The sequence below is a fragment of the Heliangelus exortis genome, chromosome 1, assembly GCF_036169615.1.
Source record: "Heliangelus exortis chromosome 1, bHelExo1.hap1, whole genome shotgun sequence".
NCBI classification, from domain to species: Eukaryota; Metazoa; Chordata; class Aves; order Apodiformes; family Trochilidae; genus Heliangelus; species Heliangelus exortis.
The window spans coordinates 188,230,901-188,255,623 of NC_092422.1; the positions used below are offsets into that span (position 1 = coordinate 188,230,901).

A 24,723-nucleotide genomic window follows, 5' to 3' on the forward strand; every position below is an offset into this window, starting at 1 on the left:
AGAAGATTTAACATTAGAATTGAAAATCATAAATGTTTCATGAAGGGACATAACATGTAACTGTAATTTTATATTACAGAAGGATTACATGTATAAGACCAGATCTCATTATAGATGATGTACATCTGTCTAGCTATCTGTCTATCTCTATAGAGTTTATAGCTTTGTTACATTTTAGTTATAATTTTTACATTTCAAACTTGTTAAATACTTACCCTTTTGGAAGAGATTTCCATAGAAATAATAGGATCTGGCACCTACAAAATAGGAAACATTTCATTTCTTATTAAAAAAGAATACCTTTTTGCTATGACAGTAAATAAGTAAAATAGTGTTGATGTTTACTTATATTTATTCAGCTTTACTGACTATAAAGTCAAATATAAATCAAACAAAGCACTTTGACTTTCTCTAAGTTCTGATGCTACAGAAAGATGTTAGTAAATTGTGAATTTCAGAAGTATTGGTTTCAAAGAGTGCATTTAAAAACAAGTAGCCAACACTTCATTCAGGATCATCAGAGCCACAGGAACACTAAAAATTCCCTGTCAAACATGACATCAGCTCTTGCCACCACTGAATCTCTTTTGTTCTCCTTGAGAGTGATAAATGGAGTGTTCTTTATAACAAAACATTAATTGAAGATAAGATAAAAATAGCAGGAATTCCTTCTTTTACCATTGTCTTCTCTCTCTGCCCTCTGCTTTTATTTCCTGAAGCAATGTCAAGACATAGCCCCTAACAGATCTATTGAAAACCAGTTTTAACAAGAGGGACAATTTCTGTGATTTCTCCCCAGGCAACAAGTAAATAGCCTCACTGCCAGATGTAAATATTTAAATTTTGATGCTAGATTTTTTTTCTGTATGGTTGCAAGTAGGTTAGCCTCTTCATACATATGGCTAACATGACATGATGTGAATACTTACTAAGAGAATTTCACTGTATTAGCTTTGCCACATACCAAATACTGAGCTTTAATCATGGGTTAGTCTTAAGCAGAATGAAGTTTTGCTTCAATAAGACTCAGTGAAGACAGATTAACTAATGCACTCCTTCTGAGGATTGAGTTTTTTTTTAATCTGAACCTCATTTAAGCTTCCAAGATATTAGTAGGCACATTTTTGTGCATGCAATTATAATATTTTTAATACTTAATTGAATACAAGGGGAGTTAAATAAAATGCAGTAAGTGTCTAATAAAAAGTCATGCTACATCCTCCAAGCATGTAAACGGAATTACAGTAGTCCTGGTTTTTTGCAATACACTTCAGTAGTTGGGCTAACTCCACCTTATAAAAACTTCAGATTAAAATGAAGATTTCATGTCATAAAATAACTAGATTATTACAAAACTTCTTGCAGACAATTATATATTTGACAATCCTGAGATTTTGTAGACATATTAATTCTTCAGAAAAATTCAAGACTTGTATATATGCTTCAGGTAAATCACAGTTCACCTTGAATATTTGCAGCTCTTCAAGAATCACTTCTTCCATTGATTCTGTGTCTTGATTGTAAATTGTAATGACTTTCAGCACAATTCCATTATCTGGGAAAAATTAAAAATACAAAACTAAACAAAAAATTTTATAGCTGGTGAAAACACATATGGATTTTAAATACATTAAATTATTTCTTCAAACTGATAATGGATAGAAGTTTATAAATATGTATGTGTAGTTGCAAATCACTATTGTTAATTAGGATTCTTACTCTCAGAAAATAAACACATGACAATTTGTCCCTGGCAAATAAGAGTCAACTGAGATATCAGTTGAGCTTTATGGTTAATTGACTTGTATTTTTCTAACTCTGGGTTGCTACCTCTTGGTGAGCTGCAAAGGATCAAAGAGGGTGACCATATTTCAGAAAAAGAAATGCATAAGCAGGAGCTGAGTCCACCAAAGCATGGGAGTATAAAGTAGCTTTAATTACAGGATCTGAGTACTTACACCAGTTAGGAAACCACTAACTATCCTTAATGGCTGGCAGCAACTCTGTTCCTTCAGGCAAGAGCACAAAAACCTTCAGGGGCTCATTGTCCAAAGTTCTCATTGTCCTCTAGGGAAACACTGAGCTGCTGTAGAGCTGAAGGTGCTAGTCAAAGGCAGACTAACCCAAAAAACACATAAAATGTTAAAAATGTCTAAGGTACACTAGTGTTTAGATTTACCAGCCTCTTTGTCTCTACAGCTCTTGTAGGAAATAAAAACACATGAATAGCACCTGGTCTTCTTCTGACTATTATTAGAATAGTCTTTCTTTCCTTAATCTAAAGATTTGTCATCAACTATGGTAGATATCACTTCCTTTCTTCTGTTACTTTCAGTCATGTTTGATTTACAGGTGAAATATTAAACAGACAAGCACTGAGAAAAATGTTCAGCAAAAGTTCAAAGAGGTAAACATAGAGGAACCATTAGGGTCATACACCACTTCTCAAAGACAATATATAATCAAAGGCATCCATTTTGTGATGGAACAGTAAAAAGAAATTGCATTCTGAGCTCAGATTTTCATAAGGAAATCCCTCTGAATCCTGCTGACAGACACGTGAAAGTTAGCCCTGACATTCCCACTTTGCCTTTGATAAACCTTTCTAACCTGCACTACTACCCAAAGGAAACCTCTCTGGTTACTTATGTTGCACAGCAGGTACTGGACTTGGATAAAAACATATTAACTCTTTTTAACATTACATTTCCCAGGGACACAGTGAGGTTTGGGATGGGAGCTTTGCCAGAGTACCAATTTCAGGGTTTGTTTTAGAATTTCTTAAACCTGAATTCCTATTTCTTCTCACCTGAGATCAGACATCTTGAGAAGACTAAGCAGCCATTGGGTGTGAGTCCAGCATAGCACTAAAACACACACTTAAGTCCTCTTGGATTTAATTTTGCTTAACAGAGGACTTGTGTACCAGGGTATTTGAAAAAAATATCTCAATCACAAATGCAAGTAGAAAATATGAAAAATCTAGGCACCATTATAAAATCTGTTGTACAGAAATAAGCTTAAAACAGTATTTTGTGGACAACATTAAGTCCAACACTGAGACCATACTGAGGCTATTTAAGAGCTTATAGAGAAGCCCTAGTATAAATAAGCCTTTATATTCTACAAACATGCTTCTTTTGAATGTTCTCAACACTGAAATGTGCTTATCAGAGGAATTTCATTAGTAAAAAATAATTCACTGTAACTGCTTCCTTAGACTAAATGGCGAAAATGATTTGTGATACCACTCCTGTTATTAAATTGATAAAATGTGAATGTATGAATCCTTGGATTTTTTCCAGATAGATTAGATGTGACTAAAGTCTTGTGTAGTGCCAGGCTTTCCTCTTATTTTCTTAAGTTTTCCTATTTTTCAAGTACCATTAGAATGCATTTTTTTCTCTGATTACTTAGGGCAGGTCTCTGATATATTTTATCTTAATCGTATTTTTTTGGTAGATGTTTAAAAATCCTCTTTAAACAAGCTCTCTGTATCTTAGAAAAATGGTGCAAAATGAAGACAAGAAAACTTGAAAAAAAACTTCTAACAGTTTGTTTTTAAGAAAGTTGGGCATTTCCTCACTCCTTCCTTGAGCTGTGCTGTAACTCAAATACGGAATCTTTTTAATGATACCTGCTAGACTTGCGGTCTCCAGAATTACGGAAAATAAAACATGGAATAAAACTAGTAACTTAAACTGGTATTTTAGAAAATCTTATCACCTTTGTTTCTCTCAGGTCTCTAGGTCTCAGCTCAGAACTACACTCAGATACATGATTGTATTCTGAAGTCTTAAAAATAAGGACAATTGTTCAGGAAAAGAAAAAAGAATAAAATTGAACCCTATACCTAAGTTTCTCTTCCTAGTCTTTAAATGTTTCCCTTCTGTTGCTTTTCTTTAAAAGGTTATCAACATAGTGAAGCACATGTGCAGAATGAGTAACCTCTTCTTCAAGGTGAAGACTGGTAGTCATACAAGCAATGATTAATAAGGAATGTCATATTGACTTTTTATTTTTGGACTACACAGAATGCCATTCATCCTAGAGGTAAAAAAACCCTATTAAATCATGTTCCTTGCTTTCTTTAATTTACCTGTGCCAATGAACAAGACATCATATTGCCCATCTTCGGCTTCCACTCTGTCCACTGCTATTTGTTTAAGATTGTACTTGCCATCTGTTTTAACTAGTATTGGTCTCTTATGAACAGGTTTTATGGGCTGATACATCAGTGGATGAGTCCTGGCAAAATGGACAGCTTCATCAGGGTAATCTTTAGTGGTAGTATACAGGCCACCATTCACCTTGCTGGCACACTGCAAAAATATAGAATATAGATTATCCTCCATGTTTGCCAAATAATATGTGAGAAACAGATCTTGTTTGCATAGGTCTACAGATCACCTGGCATAAAAACAGGCACAGAAGACTACAGTAGAAACTCAGACTGAACTCTGTCCTTTATGCACGTGTGGATTATTCATTATGAGAAATCAAGGAAGGGAACGCAGAACAGAGACTTGGCATTGTCACGTTTACAAAGAGGGCATTCTTTCCTCTCTGGAATACAAAGAGCAGGATAGTCACACTGCTAGATTTTGACAAAAACCATAGTACTTATGTCTTTCCCAAATTCATAGCAAAGATAATCAAAATGGCCACCAGAGTTAGGAGAAAGGGGTTGCCTATCCTAGAGACACAGCCATGTAAAGTCAGCAGTATATTAGTGCTTGAAATCAATCTCTAGTCTTAATACTTTTGATTGCAAAATGTATTACTATATGAAAATAAGAACACTTTACAATTATGCCAGCAGCAACAGTGATTCTTGATCTCAGGCATTCTAACAGTATTACATTTCCTAACTCACAATGACAGTATTATATATCACAGTTTAGCCTGAAATACCAATGTTTGCATTGATCAATCTACAGTTTTCTGAAGCAAATAGACTTTATGTCAGTTGTTGATTAGAAGAGGCTTACTCATTTGGTTGAATGTACAATTAGGGAAAACTTAATGCATTAAACAGAAGTTAATTTTAGGATGCTTGGATATAGTGTTCCCCAACTAACATATATTCCACATTTCCAATTTGCTACATGATGTCTAATTGAAACCATTTATGATCAAGCTGGAAATATCTCAGTAATCATTTACTTTCTCCAAATATTCATAAGTGTGGTTTCAAAAAGCATTTCAGGCAAAGCCACAGTAGTAGCCTTTCCTTATTTAGATTGGATTTTTCAATCAATAAAATGAAATCAAATACTCTTTATGTTTACTGGAAACAGTAAGTTTAAACTTGTGGTCAGCTGTAACTGACAGTAACAAACTCCTTCACTTGTCAAGTGGGGCAATGTCTTTTTCCACTTTTGGGGCTTAGCTACAGGAAAGCATTTGTTCAGTGTTGACTTTAAAGTAATTGTCTAATCAAGCTAGTGATGGAATTTCACTGGCTGTTTGCAATAAAGAGACAGAGTAGGAGCATAAAGACAGGGCCAGGCTTCTGCTTTCCATGCACTCACAGCATATCAAGTGAATAAGCATTGCCAGATTCCCTTTACAAAATCCTAACCCTGGAGAGATTTAATAAAAATAATCCTTTACAGGCTTTTCATTTTTAATTGAATAAAATCGAGTAGTCTAGAAAGGAAACAGTAGATGCAGCAGTCTCTAAAGTCTATCAGCAGTGTTTTTGAGGTAACTGATGTCATTCTCAGAAGCATTCTCAGCAATTTAAGTGTGGTAAATGAATCAGCAAAACGGGAGCAGAAATTATGGCAGCAGCAGTGTTTCAATCGGGCTTCAGAGAGCAGTGGATTGCAGAAGCTGTCAGAACCTGTGCAGCTCTTAACAGTGGTTTTCTGTTTATTTAGCTTTAAGCTACTCATTCCTTACAGGCTCCATCTTTACACATTCAGTAGCTAGGATCAAAGAGTGCTGACTCTCAGATTCCTAACAGTAGGTTATTTTTGGCCTCTTGTCATTGTCACTCCTGTAATGGGAAAATCGGTGGGACTCAGCTTACCAATGTGCTGACCTTTTTTTTTTTGAGTATGAAATGTAACACTGGGCTAAAACCCAAAGCATGCTTTCTCTGCATGCTACTGGAATAATGATGAAAAGGCCTCTAAACTGTGCCCTAAATGAGCAGTCAAAAATGTATCAATTAATACCTAAGCCTTGCCTGCTGGGGAGGCTATAATCCAGTATGGCCCAAACGTGGCGTTCAGAGCCAAAGGACAGAAGCATTGAAAGTGAGTGGATTTTAAGGCAGCCTTTCTGTAAATGCTTGTCAATTTTTTCTGAAGCACTGCCTCAGTAGTCTCTCCTTCTTGCCAAAAAACCACAATTTAATCTTCAGTGCTAGGACATGTCACTGTAATGACTGTAGTCATTAATTGTGAGCTCCTGCCTGTTTTAAACACTGGTTCAAATAACATTTGTGAGATGTTCTAGTGCCTGGGGAAAAAAAAGTGCCACTTAAGGAACTTGGACTGTAAAATCTTTTTTTAAATATCTGGCCTTTCTGCAACCCATGCATGGTACTGGCTCATTATTTGGTAAAACTGTAAATTTGGTATATAAAATGTCAAATAGGAAACCAATAATTCCTTTGAATTTGACTACTTTTATCAATTCAGTAAATTATCAGAACTTGATAATTTACTTACCTGTTTTTCTATCCTGACTCAATACCAATGACTTCCTCTGATCCACATCAAACAAACAAAAAACCATCTGGTATTGATGTGAGCAATGCTGAAGTAATAGTTTACTGTCCAAGATGGTCAAATCATATTTATAATATTTAAATCCCAGATAATCTCTTTTTTGGAGCATCCACTTCTGCATTATGACTTATGCTACTAACCCAAAGGGAAGCAGAGGAAAACATTGATTTAAAATGAGAGAGGGCATGCATTTAAAACCATACTACAGGGGGTAAGGCTGTGCTGGCATGGACTATATAAGCTAATAGGCCTTTTCACCTCCTGTTCCTGTGACTCAATGATAAATTAATTGTATGCAATATTTACTTCTGCAAATGCTTGCTTTTAAGTGTAGGCGAGGATATTGATTCAGTTAGCAAAGGAAAAACAACACAAAGTAATGCTCCAGCATCTGTTTATTCCACCTGTAAGCTCAAGAGAGTGAGCTTCTAGCTTGAGAGAAGATAAGGAGGTCAGGTGTGAAAACCAGGCAGGAGGTCAGCCCAGCAGCTATTAGAAGTGTTTTTGCATCTCACAGAGTCAAGAATCTGCACCATGCTGACATCGTAAGGGGCAGATCTTAAGTGAGTGAAAAGAAAGGCAGCTTTGCAACAGATGACAATTGCCATGAGTGGGTAAGTAGCTGTATCCCCAGAAGGTATGGGGAGAAGAAATCCTGGAAGTGTTGCTTCTCTGGGTTTGCCTGGTGATGCCTGCTGTGGAAATTCTCCTGACTTAGAGCAGGAAGGGGAAGGAGACCCTATCCATGAGATGCTGAGGAGAGCCTGCAATGAAAAGGGCACCCTCAAGCCACACTGACAGGCAGTGTTCTCATCCCCTGAGCTGGAATGTGAGAGTCCTGGATGAGATTCTACATGGATAGGAACTTATACCTAAAAAGAGAGTGAAACAGGGAAAGAGTTTGAAATGAAGATTACTTGTGATGCCTTTGGGACGTCAACATAGAAATTAGGAATTCCTTGTAGAAATTAATTACCTGTCTCCAAGTAATGATTTTGTGATTTCCTCAATAAATTCTATTTACCAAATGAAAAATCCAAGTGTCAGACAGGAACAACTCTCTACATGTCAGCACCAGTATAGTTGCAGAGTATGCTACAACAGTTGGCAGATTAATTGCCTTTGCAAAATCTGTCATTTATTTTCTTCACTTAATGTCCAATGGAAGAAAAAAGTTTATGAAGAAACTTTCTGAAAGCAAAAAGTATGAGTAGTTTCACTGAGTTTTATTCTTTGCATTGTTCTTTTACTATTTCTGTATTCTTTGTAGAGGATACAGAACTACAATGTTAAAAAACTGAAGAACCTGATTTGAGTATACTAACATCTCACTCTTTGATGTCTGAATACAAACTAATAAATTGTAAGAATGAAGGATCTCAGGTGATGAAGCATTTACTCCTTATCTATTCCAATTAGTTACTTTTGTTAAAATCCATGTCTGATTACTAATGTATGACCTGATAATAGAAATTCAGTGGTTCCTGTTTGAGAAAGAGACAAAAAAAGGAACCTGAACCACCTGGTTTTGAAATAGTGGATCATCTCTTTTTAGTTCCTTTAACACTTGCTAAATGCCCTGGCTTAAGCAGGCTATAGAGGGGAAGTGAATTGCCATGAGATATCTTGTTTTCTCCAGCAATGGTCTTATTTACATTGGAAAGTAATGCATACATCTTGAATATATATATTTAATGCAAATAGAGGCACATGTTTCTAGTTCATCTGGGCTTTTTTTTGTCATCATGTCAGTAGGGGCAATTTGTTCTTCAGAAAGATCCATTAGGGAAAAACCTCATGGTCCACTCAATGCACTTAAATAAATTTGATTTTTCATTTATTTCCTTGGCATTTATTAAGGTCCAGATGCAAAACTATGTTAGCAGCCAAATTTAAAAGAACAGTTACTCCAGGCTCAATAGAAAGTGAGTTTTCTTCCCACATAATGCACTTACTGCTTTTGAACAAAGCATCAGACCCATCTTCTAGAGGTGCCTCTGTTGCCTGGTGTCCTAACTATGAGACTTTAGGATCTTAACACCAGGTTACTAAATTCAAGTCCTGACAGGATTTGAAAAACTTTATATACTTAATTCCATTATTTTCCTTTGGGAAATGTATGGTTCGAGTACTTGATTAAACATGTCTGAGCTGGTCCACACTTCTCCAGAAATGCAGGGGTAGGTATATATTGAAATAAATATATCTTGGAATGTGAACTCAGGCAGATTGTACATTACCAGCAGTCTGTCTTGTCTTTCTGACTTAATTTATATAGCAAAGAAGTGGAAAATAAAATGTACTCACTGAACCAGGTCTAGGATAAGGTACTTTTCCTTCGTATAGAGCCCAGTGGTATTCAGGTCCTTCTTTATGAGCGTATGGTCCATTGAAAGCTGCTCGGACACTTGCCATGTGGTAAACACATACAGCATATCCTCTAAATATATTGCTATGAAGTGAAATTCAAAGACATTATTAAAATAGTACATCACATTTTGTGTATATATATTACTGGTCTTAGTGTGTAATTAAAAATAAGTAACATTTCAACAGTATTCAGGGAGAAAAAAAATATTTGTTTCCCATATGCTTTTCTTACAACTTCTGTATCCAATGTTCTTTGCAAAGTCTTTAATGTGTTTATAACATTTCTCCAAGAAAGCTCTGTTGTTATCCCAGTCTTTGAAGATGGTGAATGCAAGCTCTAAATTACTTGTTTATAAACCCAGAGGAAATGCAGCAAACTGAACTCAGGTCTTGTATGTCTTTGATTAGAGACTTAACAGTAAACAGTTAATCATTTTTGTTCTCAGTTTTTTTTCTGTCATTATTACTTTGGAAAGATGGGAATCATCCAGTGTGACTGAAATGAAGATGACTCTTTTTATGTTGACTAGGAATGTTGGTTAGCGTTCTTAGTTAGATCATCAGGATCACATTGTGTAAGTCACTACACACAAAAGTACTTATTTACATTTAAATTTTATTCTCTTAGTTACAGAGAAACAATTAATTATTTTTTCAGAAGCATCAGTGCCCTCTACAAAGAAATTCTCTCTGGGAGACTCCAGAAGGGGATCTAGTTCATCTTAATTACGTGCCCACCATTCTCCTCTGGCATAGGGAGCCAGTAGGAAATGATAACTGTCTGAGGAGATGCTTCCAACCCTAGAGGACCATATCTGCCCTGTTTTATTCCAAAAAAATAATTCAGGAGAATGAAATAGTGGCAAAAACATGGATGCTCTTCTCTACCAGTTACATCCTAGACTAACAGTTGGATCTGCAAGACAAAGGTACTGAGTGTGTGCACTTGAACTTGGCTGCGATGGAAAAGAAGGCCACCAGCAATAGCACAGCTGCTGTTTTAGGCTTCACTAAGAAGTTAGTAGGAATTTTAGCTGCTGTCTACTTAAGCTTTAATTAGAGTGAAGCTCTTGAAGGCAGGTGTCTCTGATACACTACTCTTACAGGCATGCAGGAGTGCCTATACTTTAGTACCAAGAAATTTTCAAGCAGAGAAACGTTTGATTAATATTTGATCCAGACAGACCATAGAGCAGTTTTACATTAACAAGGAATTCCCCTGTGAATAGAACAGGAACCAAACTGTTTTACTATATATTCGCTATGGGATATTTATCACACAGGCTCCATCTTTTCAATATGGTGTTCAGATAGTCCCTTGTTGCTGCTATTATTTCTTCTAGTAGGATACCTTGTGGTGTTGAAGAGGCCAAATATCACTGGATTTTTGTTATCACGAGTTTGCAGCAAAAACACATCCTCTGTAAAAATGAAATGCAATGTTATTGGTACCAAACTACTTTTCTAAGTGCCAAAAGAGAAACTTTGTTGATTGTTAAAAATGTAATCCTATTTTCTCATATATGCTATTTAGTTTTATGCAGATTTTAAATGCAGTCTTTAAATCATAACTGATAATAGTCAGCTCCCTGTGTATAGAACTTCATGCACATTGGAAGTAAAATGCTGACAACCGTTCCCTGTTAATGAATACAAATACAATATTTAACAATAATGTATTATCATGAAAATATATGTTTTGTATGGTATTTTTCAGCTTGTTGCAGTCTAGGTTACTTACCTAGCTCATCAAAATATGTATCAATTCCATTTGTCCCAGGCACAGAACAAACTAGCCTGGTTTTGAGGAAGGTGCTCCATTTATTCACAAGCATTCGTTGGCCTCCCATATCATTCTGCATAGGAAGGAACAAAGGTTGATTGTAATTTGAATGAGTAAGTCTAGAAGATCAAACATCTCTGCTGAATTAAATGCTCATTGTATCAATTTATATCAAAACCATGCATTTTCAAACCATGTGTCTATTACTAGTATTATTTCTCTGGAGTCAGTTTTCAAGTATGATTGCACTGATCAAGTCCCTGTCTCATTAAGAGCTGGTGGTTTATAAGATTTTTCTTCTAATTCTCTACCTCATCCATGGATAGTTAAAACTATAGAGTGATTTTAAAGCTTTTTATATTTAATTTTTGTTAACCATATGTACTGAACACAATAGCAAAGTTTAGCATTGCAGTGTTAGATCAACAGATTTGCAAAACGAAGCTCGAATATTATCTGTAGAGCTGGTGCAGATGGGATGAGTTTTAAGCAAGTGTCTACATGGGTTTCAACAAATTCTCAACAACTTTAATAATTCCTGTTTTGCTGTGGCTATCTCTTCTTTTTCTTGCTTTCACAACCGTTTGATTGTCAAGTAAACCATGCATTTACTAAATCAGAGTGTAACCTCTGGGTAACATCCTAGACTGTGCAACTGACTGTTGCAGGTTCTGTGCTAGGCTTGCAAAACTCCTCTCATAGCTTCATTCTAAAATGGTTAAATACAATATCTAATTAATCAAATCTTGACTTCCTCAGCTTCACACTGAGCTCCTTCACAAACAGAGATTATTTTATCCTCAGAAAAGCAGAAATATACAGAGTTGGTGCCTCTGTGTTGCGAAACCTGTTACAGTTCAGATGAAAATGTAAAAGCTGAAAAGAAAAAAAAAAAAAAAAAAAAAAAAAAGCCTGTTCTTGATTCACCAGCTAGCTACTTTTTGTATTCATTAAATCAATCTTGAATTATAGCATATGGCTGTGAATTTAATGGCCTGATGATAAGGGATTTGGAGTTTTGAATAAGTGGAAGAAAAAGGTCTGTGGGATTTTTGGTTTAACCCATGGCTAGAGATAAGAAATTCAGGTTGATATATTTCAGACTAAAGAGAACAGTGAAAAAAATCTATTCAGACATCTACCAGAGAATAGGCCAAACAATTCTACTTCAGATCTTGATTCAGACTTGAATTCAGAAAGTCAGATGGCTTTGTGAACATTAATGTCTTAGTCTGCAATTTGGTACTTTGTGTACTTCAGGTGCTTTAATTTATGCATGAGTTCTCTTTAAGAAATTTTAATAGGTAAAATCCTGGTGAGCATATGTGCCATATACTACACATTAAGGTAACAGAAGCCTTTAAAGTTGTATCTTTCTCTTTGCCCAATAGTTTTAGGAATGTATCCCCACTGTTAGGAGGGGGAATGCAATTTTTTTCAGAAACAAAATCAGATGCTAAAAGTAAACTTTTTATTCCTTCCTTTTATCAAGCAGATGTAGTCTCAGTGGGTATGTGACAGCTCCTCTCATCAGTTTCACCCTAGTTCAATCAGTTGTTCAGAGATGAAAAATTATGGGCAGCTTAATCTGAGAGGTCACATGTTACCAGTTCTCTTCTACCATCAGCTGCCCAAGGTTTCTTTCCTGCATGGGAAGCTTGGGAACCAAAAAGAGATGGGATCAAGAAACAAGAAGCATGGCTTAGTACAAAATGGGTAATTGCACAGGGCAGTGGAGAGAAGCAAGGTCTTTCCTCATGATTTTTCTGCTCCTTTTTCCTGGCTGTGATAATAATTTTCTGGATGATACAGTTCTAGTTTCCTTTCTGCACAATTTTCCTTAGTTGCTCTGAGAAGCGGAACGAGAGATGAAATGAAAACATTAATCAGCTACTATTTATAAATCACTCTATAGATACTTGACATTGCACCCGTCCTATCATTTTTGCATCAGGAAGAGGTTTTCAAGATTTACAGAACTGCAAAATAATTGAATTTGGCAGGGATATTTGGAGATCATTTAGGCCAACTGCCCTGCTCAAAGTAAATTGCTTTGAGCAAGTTGCTTAGAAAATTACTCAGGTCTGTGTCCTGTGAGGTTTTGAATATCTTCAAGGACAATCTGTCTGGGCAACCTGTGTCAGTGTTCAGCTACCCTGGCAGCAATAAATATTTTCTTACACAAAAATGGAAATCCATATGTTTAAATCTGTGCCCATTACTTCTTGTCCTATCAGACCTATAGGGTAACCATCAGACCTATAACTTACCCTTACATACCTTAATAGAAGCCATATTTGCTTGAGGGAGAAGGACCAAAGAAAGAAGAATGTTTTCTTTCATTTAGCTGGGGAATCAGAAAAAGGCTCTTACCGCACATACACGTCCCACTCTGCTATATATGGCATGAGTGCTTGTCTCAGCCTCTAATGCTTTTTCAGTAAAGAAGAAATACACTTTGTTATCATCATGGTCTTCATTGTCAGGAATCATGTATGAGCCAACGAATTTTGGTTCTTTAAAAGAAAACAAAAATTAATTTTATTGAAGTTTATTAAAGCATTCTCTTACTTTTTTTTTAATCCTTAAAATCATCAGGTAGCAAACAAACAGGCAAATTAAAGTGAAATCAGTGATTTGTAAGTCAGAGAAATACCAAAGGTGAATAGGGTTATAGAAATGGGGAAAAAGTATATTTTTTGTGGGTGAGTATGCAGAGCATGTAGAATACATTGAAGTAAAACTATTTTTATAACTCAGATGCACAAATCAATATTACTTTGTATGTATACAAGAAAAAGACCGTTTTGTAGTCCTCTTCTCTCGGGTTTATGTATTTTAATTTGGTCTAGGCTAAAACCTGGCACTAATATTCATATACATATCTCTGATCCCATACAAACCAGATGTAAGAATGTCAGTTTTTGGACAGACTTTTAGATAAACTAAAAACTTTGGTAGTTCAGCAAATAGGTGTTATATGTTCATGTATCTTCATAGATAGAAGGTGTATCTTTGCCATGAAATAAAACTCACCATTTTTCCTGCTTTGGCATCTTGCTGCAAAGTTGAAATGTAAGCTCAGATTATACATGCCTGCATAACTTTTAACCTCACCCCAAGCAGAGCTGTGAGTGATTTCATCTCATTGATTACAGCAAAGTTGTAGTCATTCATACAATTATTATGATTTTCTAAGAAGCAATGGATAATGTAAATATTTTCTAACTTCAGTTTCTCTATGAAAATTGTAATTGTGTTTTAAGACACTTATACATCAGTTGCTGATTTTCTGAAGAGTTTTTAATATACAGTGTAAAATATCTCTTTCTGCAAATTTAAAAATCAAACATAGACCAAATGAAAATCAAAGTTTGAGGTCATAATTTAGATAATTTTGTATTTAAAATTATTAAATTTTCCAGAAATAAATTGAAGCAAGTTTAAAAGTGAAATATTAAGGATTTTAAAGTTCCAAATGTTAAATACAATACGTAATAAAGATTTCAATTTGTTTATCCTGGTGGTGGGGTTAAGGAAAAATTAAATGGAAAAAAGTTAGTTAAAAAAATTCATCTCCAAATTTATACATATATGCATGAACAATATCTTTTTAATTTATGGTTAAACAGAAATTGTCTGCTCATCTGAAACACCTTTGGATCTTCCTTCTCCTCCTTTCCATACCTTTCAAGAGGCGCTCACTGTCAGGTTCTGTTCGCAGATGGGCCATGCGATTCATGGTGCGAAACAGAGCAGCATCTCTGCCCCAGTAGTCACTGTAGAGACCAGCAAAAAGTTCACCACCTGCAGATCAAACATTAAGAAACAAGACTAAAGCAAAACACTTTGATGATAGTCCACTTATTAATTCCATTGCATAAGATAGGAACTGTGTTATAGACATGGCTCATGAATGTTTGCTCCGCAAGTTTTATGTTCATAGTAAAGATCTTTTACATTTATAGTAAATACCTTTTATGTTTATAGTTTTCCTTATAGTTTAAGGAATGTATGGGCATTAGTAATCCAGCCATCAATTCAGCGTTTACAGTTGGAACAGCAATGAGGACAAGAATTTAGAATTTCATTCATAGACTTGGCCTCAGTTTCAAATTCCAACTTTGGTATAGGTTCCTACACAAAACATGAAGGCATTGAATAATGTGTAGCTACATCTGAAAGAGTAACATCTGTCACATCAAGAACCTAGGTTTAAAGGTTTCACTGTCATTCAGTTAGTGTCCAGCCCTAGAGACACCTATCCTGTGTCAGCACATAAGTTTTCCCTAGTGGAAGGACTCTGACCAGTGTTTTGCTTCTGAAAATCTCCAGGCATTCCCTGGACTTGCTAATGAGAAGCAACAAAGTGCTTGGTCCCAGAACTGGAAGGGATATTTAAGGTTCAGGCACCAGAAAATGGGATGAAAATGCAACAGCAGGTTGCAGAGGATGAAGTACTAAGGAAAAGAATGGTGTTAACTGCACCAAACCACTGATCTGGGCTATGCTGCATGGATACAGCTCAAGGCTAAACCAACCTGAATCCATGGATTAAACCTCAAATAGAGGAATGTTTCCTGAACATAGTTACAAGATTTGGCAGCTTTGCTTGTAAAATATAGCTGAAAAAAAAAGATTGATTAGTGAAGCTCATGCTGAAAATACTGGAGAGCTGGATGCACGTATCTTCCCAGCTGGAGAGATAAGGGACATGCTACTTTAAAAGTGATTTCAATAAACAAGCAGATGTTTTTATTAGGCTGAGGGTGTTTTCCAGTCAGCCTACTGGAGCTGTTCCACTTTCATTGAAATAACTGTAGTTTTAATATCACTTCCTGACTGAGGAGTTTAGGTATTCAATGGACAAAGAGGCTATTTTTCTCCATTCCAGCAACAACTTGCTTTCCTAGCCTTAAAATATTCACCAGAGTTGGAACAGGAACTGAGATCTCATACATCCTTTGCAAGTGATGTTGAGTATTTTCTGAAAAATTTATGGGCACAGAAATTGGTCCCATTTTCAAAGGGTTTAGGTGGCTCCCATTTTCAAAGGGTTTAGATGGCATTAAAAAATTAAGGATGCATAGGAAAATACAACTGTTGAAAATCTGTATGCAGTTGGTACAACTAGATCATACATAAATCACAAAATCCAGCCTATCTCTGTCTGAGCCATTTAAATTGTGGTATCAGGTATATTTTCCTTCGGTGAAATAAAAACAACAATTCTACATTTTATTTATGCATGGTTGCAATGCCCCTTACCTGACCAAGCATTAAGAACAATATATTTCATGTCTTTGTAACCTTAGGTTAGAAATATTTGTCCCATTTTAAGAAATAGACTGTTATTGTCACTAGGTGGCATCCTTGTGTTAGAAAATAACACAGCAGGAATTAGCACAAAAAGAGGGAAATAACTTATTTCCAGTTTGTGGCTAGTCTTAGAGGAGGTTTCAGTGACACAGCTTCCTACCACCTAATCAAAATAAACACAAATGATCCAGTCAAATAACATTAGCTAGCATTTATAACAGATCATAGCAAAAGCAAGAATTATTCTTGTTGATCTCCCTTAAAGCACAAATTTTGTTTCTCTTGGGAGATATATATGAATTGAACGGTACCATAAGTCTGAATAATGATTCTGAAAAGCTTCTTATTTGGCAGCTGGGACTGGTTCAGAGATATCTGCTGATTTGCACCTGAGCATAGTTCTGCCTTATGCTTCATGGTATAAAAATTGATATTGCCTTGTAAAATTCATGGTCATGATTTAGCGTAAAATATTGGCAAGTGAAATGAAAACTAAGTACAAATCTTAGCATCAGTAGAAGATAAGGTTACCCAGAACTAATAGAGAGCTTTATTTTTTAAACACAGATCTGCTAAAATAGAATTTGCCAACGTCTGAGTAATGTTCCAAACAATATTCACAACCCTAACGAGTTACATTAGTCATAAATCCCCCTTTAAGAATTCTGTTGGAAAAATATCTCAGACCAGGTGGTTTACTTTTTTTTTTTTTTAACTATAATGTGTGATACAAAGCATTATGTGTAATACAAAACATGATGCTTTTATCTTTTCAGCCTCATAGTGAATCTTGGGAAATGCATCAGTACAGGGTAAATGATTTGTCACCCATTGCTAGGGATCAGTATTGATGTTTCTAAGTTCAGACATTCAGAAAATTGGATATGAAGCCTATTACTTCTCCTTGACATAGGTATAAAATGTTAGTATATGTTACTAACATACTGTTAGGGCATTCTACCATATATGGAGGAAGTTGTCACTGATTTTATCTGATAGATATGTGGGGGAGAAAATGGGAGTTCCAGTCTTGGATGAATATTGTTCCATGAAAGATACTATGTAGCTACACAAATTAATTCTGGTTATTATTACTAAACTAAACAAGATGGCTCACCTTGCCTAAGGAAGGCAATAAGACAACAGTGATGAGTGATGAGTGTGTTCTGAGAACAACAACACTGAACATAATTCTGAGACCTTTTGCACCCTTGCCATTAAGATGATCTCTTTTTCCAGTCTTTTGCACATCCTTTAAATTCATATTGCAAAGTTGGAACACTGCTAGGTATTTACTAGGTATTGACTAATTTGATATTTAGGGACAACCCAAGGTTGATGTATGAAAAATCCTGACAAGATTTCTACTCTCTTCTCTTCTATTGAAAAGCTGCTACTCCATATAAATTCATTCCTCTTTTGGTTGCAGGGTTGTACATGGCTGCACATAACACAGATAACCCAGTATCTTCCAGTGAAAATGAGCTGAGCAATTTTACAGGTTTTCACGACTCCTCAGATTCCACATGTGTTTGTTAAATTAATTGCTAAAATTTAACAAAGCCTGGTTAGCCCTGCTAGAACAGCGATAAGAACTTTCTTGTTTCCTTACTTAATCAAAAAAATCCCATGGACACAAAAAAATCTAATTTTATCTTAAGTGATACACGTGTACTTTTTAGCTATCATTCTTTTGAAGTAAATACATTAAAGTTCAGTTGGGACAACTTTAATAAAGATACCCTTAATTTTTCTCTTTTCTCAAAGCAAAATATTAACAAAACCAAGTGCAACATCTTTCTTCTAAAACCAAGAATTCCTACATGACAACTGTTAAAGTAAAACAGATTGAATCCTGATCTAATTTAAAAAACCATTATATATACAAAGGATTTCTATAAATAGGCTTCTTCCACCTTAGAAGTGGGTTTCTTTTATTTGTTATTAGCACGTTGGAAGGAACTGGTGATCTGCTTGAGTGTGGAAAGGCTCAAGATAGGGACCTGGACAGGTTGGCTTGATGGGCCTAGACCAATTGTGTGAGGTTAAGCAAGGCCAAGTGCTCAGTCGTGCACCTGGGTCACAACAACTCTGTGCTATGCTACAAGCTTGTGGAAAAGTGGCTGGAAAATTACCCATTGGAAAAGGGCCTGGGGTGTTCGTTGACAGTGGCTGAAGTGTGCCCAGGTAGCCAAGAGGGCCAACAGCATCCTGGCTTGTATCAGGAATAGCATGGCCAGCAGGACTAGGGGAGTGAGAGTGGCTCTGTATTCAGCACTGCTGAGGCTGCACCTTGAATCCTTTTCTGGGCCCCTCACCACAAGAAGGAAATTGAGGTGTGGAAGCAAGTCCAGAGAAGGGCAACGAAACTGATGAAGTGTCTGGAACACAAATCTTATAAGGAACAAACGTCTGAGGGAACTGGGGTTGTTTATTCTGGAGAAGAGGAGGCTGAGGGGAGACCTTATTGCTCTCTAAAACTACATGAAAGGATGTAATGGGAGATGAGGGCTGGTCTCTTCTCCAAAGTAACAAGTGACAGGATGAGAGCAAATGCCTCAAATTCTGCCAAGGGAGGTTTAAACTGGCTATTTGGAAAAATTTCTTCACAGAAGGAGTTGTCAGGTCCTGGAATGAGCTGACCAGGGAAGTAGTTGAGTCAGCATCCCCTGGAGGTATTTAAAAGCCATGTAAATGTGGTGCTTAGGGACATGTTCTAGTGGTGGACTTGGCAGTGCTAAGTTAACAGTAAGAGTTGATAATCTTAAAGTTGTTTTCCAACCAAAACAATTCCATGTTTCTGTGTTTTTTGTGCCTGCTTCAAATTAGAAGATAATGCAAAGGAAAGCTATTATTCTTCAGTAGTCTTTCTTGTGTAAAATCTCCATTATATCACATTTTTAAAAGTGGACTAGTTCTGTTATAATCAAAGTAATGGAATGTACACAGTAGAACATAAGCAGCACCTCCAGTTATTTCTCACATGACAACTGAAATCAGAATACCTATTTCATTTTAAGCAAGTAGAACTTTTCTAAGTATCAATTCAAAAGAAACTGTTGCTTAGCTGGTAAAATTTATCTGTGTATTGGTACTTTCTGTCACTGAAGTAGTCTTATGTTTTGAGAGAAAATATCTTATTCATTGTCTTGTAAAAGACAAGACACAAATATGTTAACCTGTTTAAAAATGTAAAAGCAGAAAATATTACCAGAATGGATTCCCTGGACAAAAAATCAAATTCAAATGTAGTTCAGGTTTTTCACCACTTGCTTATGATATATTGCAGGTAACAAAACACACATAAAATAATTTCTCAGCTTTCAAGAGCTAGCAGGATCTAAGCTAATGATATGATATCAAAAATAGTTTTGGCTACTGAAAACAGATGGCACAGTTCGTTAGAAATAGAAGTCCAAAAGTTTTATAAGCCATTTATCTAAACATATACAGTTTATTCAGTCTGTCTACCAGCCAACATCTATACTGTTTCCTGATGCTGACAATTAATTTCTGAAATTATAAAGTTTCTTTGGGTTTCTAAAATTAATTGCTCATAAAAGTTCATCCTTAGGTACTTTACCACTGAGTCAGATATCCTATAATAAGAATTATGACAGGATGAATATTTGTTTTTAAAGTCAAGTCACGAACTGTTTTTTTCTTGAAGTGGGTATTTTAGCTGATGTGTTAAAATACATGAAGAGATACAGAACAAGACATTCTTTTTCTTCCTAAATTAATCTAGCTAAACCTGGTTCTGATTAGTGATGGTGCAAATGATCTTTCAAGATCAAGATTTTAAAGCTTTTATCAGAGGTATGAAGTTTCCTTGTTAGTCAAATCCTCACTGTTATTCAGCAGCCATGCTAGTGCAGGCCACTGGGTTAATGAGTTGCAGAGGTGGAAGCAGATTTTGAATTGTTTAGTGAGGATGAAAACAATACTGAGATGTGAAAGTCTTTGCTGAGAGGTTTGCATAAAACCTGTTCAAGGGTATGCACATTGACTGAACCTACATGGGAGAGTGGAGGTAAGTCTGCGGTGCAGCCTCCAAGGGCCCATTAACTCCACAACAGGAGCAAATTTATCTCTCAAGAAAAGTGGAATGAATGGAGTAGGAATCCTCCAAGCATTGGAGGAAAGACTAGAATACCAATCTTGGAGCATGTGTGGTGTATGGTTGTGATCTCCTGTCATGGCCATCATGACATGGAATCAGGACTCAGCTGAATGACAGATCATCCCTTTGGAGTGCACTTGGCATTAGAAGTCTCACTGTCAAATATTGGTTTAAGAGACTCCTTCACACTCACCATATTTGCATCTATGTCTTCTACACTTTTCAAGTAGATGCTTACAGAGATAAAAAATACACATTCTGAAGTCTCAGGTGCAACGTTAATTCTATTTATTCTGTAAGCTTTGATTAGTAGATGTTATTTGGATGTAGTAGAAAACATGTTAATAGGATTTTTTTTCCTATGTGTTATAAGTTTTTAATGGAATAGTAAAAAATATAAGGGGAAAAAAAATAATAAACTCTTTGAAGAATTTTGTTATGCTTTTAAAGTATCATTCTATGATCACTTGAAATTATAAAATTACCTGTGGAGTCTATAAATACTTTTATTAGGTCATAGTTTTGATAGAGATGAAAGTTTGTTCGGTATTTGGAGTTGTATCAATGATATGATTAAATATATTATTTTCTCCTGTTAATCTTGCCACATTACAGAATTGTTTTAGCTCTGTGAAATGGATTTTGTAAGTCTTTGTCATTTGGAATTTTCTTTATTACAAAACTGTGAGGGTCTATAGGACCTCCCATAATCGAGGCAAACTAATGATTAGGCCTGAAACACAGGGACTATCAGTCTTGAAGTGCTCAGCAAGAAGACAATCTGGCTTCCATTTAAGTAAATAAAATTCACATTGATCTCTGGGTAGGAACATGATCAGGTTAATTTATTTACTTAGTTCTGTCTGAGGAAAAACTGAGAAGGGCTTCAAGAGTAAGCCATGAGGTTTCAGGCCTACAGCAAATTCCACAGGATGAGTCTTTGTTCCCAAGCTGAGCTCAGACTGGAGTCTGTTAAAAACTGTAGAAACAGTTTAAAAATAAGGGTGGAAGAAAAGCGTAACAATCTGTGCTTCATGGATTTGTGAAGGTCAGTCAAAATACAGCAGGTTTGGTTTTGGTTTTATTTTTTTGGTTCTTTCATGACTTCTTAGCATACTAATTCTTAAGAATTTGAGCTGTATTTTTTTTTTTAATGGGAATGAACCATAGTTTGGTGAATTGCTGCAGTTTTAAAGATATGGTATTACATTCTTCTTGTAAGTAATTTGTTAATACGAAGGAACAAACATAGCTAGCATGCAACAATGCATCTGTACCTCATAACCATTACTTTCTCACCAACCATGCCTGAGTTATGTCATTGTAGTGAATAATCAAGAGACTTTACCTGTCTGATTTTAATATGGGAAGTCAAATGTAAATATCAAAGAGCTCTAAAGTCCTCTAAACTTTTTACCCTTGAAAAACTGAAAATTTATTTGATCTTTAGCCTTTTTTTCCTGTCTCTTTTTTTTTTTTTTTTTTAGTGACTATTCCTTTTGAGTGCTCATTTTTCATCTTATTTATGTTTTCTAAAACTATAAATCACTGCGTTACTCCCTAAGGGCATCTAGCTTTCACCTTTTACTTGCTGTTCCAGTCTATTTTCAGTCAATGTACTATAATATTGCCAAGACTGTGTTTGCTTGATCTCACAAAATATTTTCAGGAAAACATTATACAGGAATAAACGAATGGTTTGCTATAATACACCTTCAAAGTTCCTAGCCCTGTAGTGATAAACTTACAAGCAAGGCACAGAAGAGCACTATGTCATCAAAGCTTTCTGGCCCTTCAGGATTTAAGACTATTTTTATAACTGTCAAGTATAAGATAACTCTCCTAACAGAGTCACCAGTTTGGGATAGTTGGTTTGATCTCAAAAGCTTTGATTTCTATAAACAATAAATGCCTGATATAAAAATTGAAATTGCTGTTTTTACATGATGTTTGTTACTCAATAATGTCTCAGTAGATGAAAAATAGTAAATTTTGTGTATCTCTCTCAATGGTGTAAAAGATTAAACTGGACATTCTGCTTTACTCTGAAGGAAAGCAGGAAATTACTGTTTCCAAAATTACACAGCAGACAATTACCCCTTCAGGATGGCACATGTCATATAACATCTACTCACTTCAGTGAGATCTCTTGATGGAGCTAATGCTTCCTGGGATGTAATATTAATGTGGGCATCAACATGAGGATTAGGAATGACATTTGGAAGGTTGCAACAAAAGACTGACAACACTTTGGTGTGCTGAAGAAAGAGACTCAGAATGCCAGATTGACAGGACCGTGAAGCCTGTGACATAAAGATCATTACCAATTAAGATGGAGGTGAAGGAAGAACTGGGGTCAAAAGGGCACCTGCCTCGTCCTCTCTCAAATTTGTGCGATTCCAGTTGAAACAGATGATCCTTGAAAAAAGAAAAATCACAGAAAACAGAGTAAAACCTACAGTCAAAGAAAAGAACTCCTTAGAGACAAGCTATAACTTTGTTATACCTTTTGTAATGAATTGACTTCATTAAGGATGAAACACAATTACGATTGCTCATTGATGCACTATTAAAAATTCTCTTGGTTTCTAAAAATCACCTTGTATGTGAACTGTCCAAAAAGAATGAGTAAAATATTCAATTAAATTAATAATTTTTTATATTTTTTTTTAATTTCTGTGTGGGTAGAGAGTAAAGATTTCTCAATTTTTTCTCCAGATTATCTAAATACTAAATAGATATCTAGGTACGGAATGTGTTTTTCCTCTTTAAGCATTTTCTTTCCTAGTAGATATTAAATATATCATGCTGTGTTATCTTCTCTTGGTAGCTCTGAGATGTTTATACATCATCTTCATAAAAGTATGCTTAGGAATGAATCCCCAGTTATGCTTTTCAGAGCAGATGTGATTTCTGCAGTGGATTTAACAGAATATCAGCATTAAAATAATATTGACAATTTATTTGAATTTGTCTGTATGAGCTTTTAAAGGTTGAGAAAGAATTTACAATTTAAATTTTTATATGTAGTGTTACAGCTTTCCTTTTTTCTAAAAGAGCCCATTAATATCTGATAAAAATATCAAGTGATAGCACAATATTTTAAAAATCTATGTATTCACAAAAAGACATACCAAAAACCACTGGGATCAGAAGAAAAAAAACACGAGATAAAGCTATGAAATCTTCATAAAATCTATGCCACACAGCTAGCAAATGTGTGACTTGTAAACATTTGGATAATCTAGCAGTTCCAGTTCTGTGTAACACTTTTACTCAAAAATCTATTGCTCTGCAGGTTATATCAACATATTGACTACACGTAACCTGCTGGTTCAGTAAATTAATCTCAGGTTTGCATCGCTAATATACTAAGGCAAATGTTTTGTGAGGTGTAACATTACATCTGACAGGACCCAAAACTCCTCAGAATTTTGGTAAGGATCTGCCTGGATCTTTACAGCAGAGGTCCAATAGGTCTTTTAACCATAAAAATCAGGTTTTATTATAACCTCTCAGGTTTTTATAAGAATAGCTCAGTATTCACACAGAAAAAAGCTTGATATATCTAGACTGTACAAACTATCTACCTAATAATCTTTAATTAATTATATGTAGTCCTTTTAGTCCTTATGTCATTATAGTAGGTTCTTCTTTTTTCTGCTGTTTGTTATGGTCATGTCATTCTGGGGTGTTGTAGCACATGCAGCTTGGTACCAAAAATTTTACTTTTCAGAGTTCCAGAAACCTGATTATGTGCCTGCTCTCTGCACTGCTGCAGTCCCCACTCTCCTTCAATTCAGTCACATCCAGCCCACCTTACAACCTACAAATGCAATTGCCCCCTAAGAAAACTTAAAGTTCTTCTCAGGTAGCTCCACTCATGATATTTACAGTTTCCTGGAAAAAACAAAAACACCCAAAACCCCAACTCCCCTCCCTCCCCCCAGAGAAAAACCAGCCAAACAAAAACCAAACCAAACCAGAACAAACAAACAAAGACCCCCACCAACATAAAAATACAAGGAGAGAAGAAGCAAAAGAGGTATTGACCATGCCATACAATGGAAAACTGCTAATAAGAGAAACAGTTTTTTAAAAGTCAAAAGTAAAAATAAATATATACATAAGTGGGAAAGCTGTAAAGTGTAGAGCTGCTAGTTCCCACTGACTGATGATTAAGCAAATATTTCTTTGTTTCGTTTGAGACAGTTTATCTTGATTTTGTCACAAGTCCCTCCCCTTCCAAGCATTTTTCACTCCTTAATCCCTACATCAGTCAAGCTGATGTACTTGTCCTCCACTCCCATCTCTCTATATAATACATGCCATTTTCATGCAATTTCAGATCAAAAAGTTTTCAATAAGTTAGAGAGTTTCTATAA

The 24,723-nt window shown here is 35.6% G+C and overlaps 1 protein-coding gene across 1 annotated transcript in view; it reads right to left on the reverse strand.

The window, feature by feature from the left end:
- The window catches only part of SEMA3E (semaphorin 3E), a 135,840-nt gene that overhangs the window by 14,864 nt on the left and 96,253 nt on the right, over positions 1–24,723 (reverse strand). Inside the window, exons 5-13 of the mRNA XM_071734052.1 lie at positions 22,663–22,756; positions 14,584–14,703; positions 13,270–13,412; positions 10,855–10,969; positions 10,465–10,534; positions 9,051–9,195; positions 4,100–4,322; positions 1,464–1,555; positions 216–257 (exon numbers count right to left, since the gene is read on the reverse strand). Coding sequence (XP_071590153.1) covers positions 216–257; positions 1,464–1,555; positions 4,100–4,322; positions 9,051–9,195; positions 10,465–10,534; positions 10,855–10,969; positions 13,270–13,412; positions 14,584–14,703; positions 22,663–22,756 — 1,044 coding nt within the window. The remainder of the gene's footprint in view (positions 1–215; positions 258–1,463; positions 1,556–4,099; positions 4,323–9,050; positions 9,196–10,464; positions 10,535–10,854; positions 10,970–13,269; positions 13,413–14,583; positions 14,704–22,662; positions 22,757–24,723) is intronic.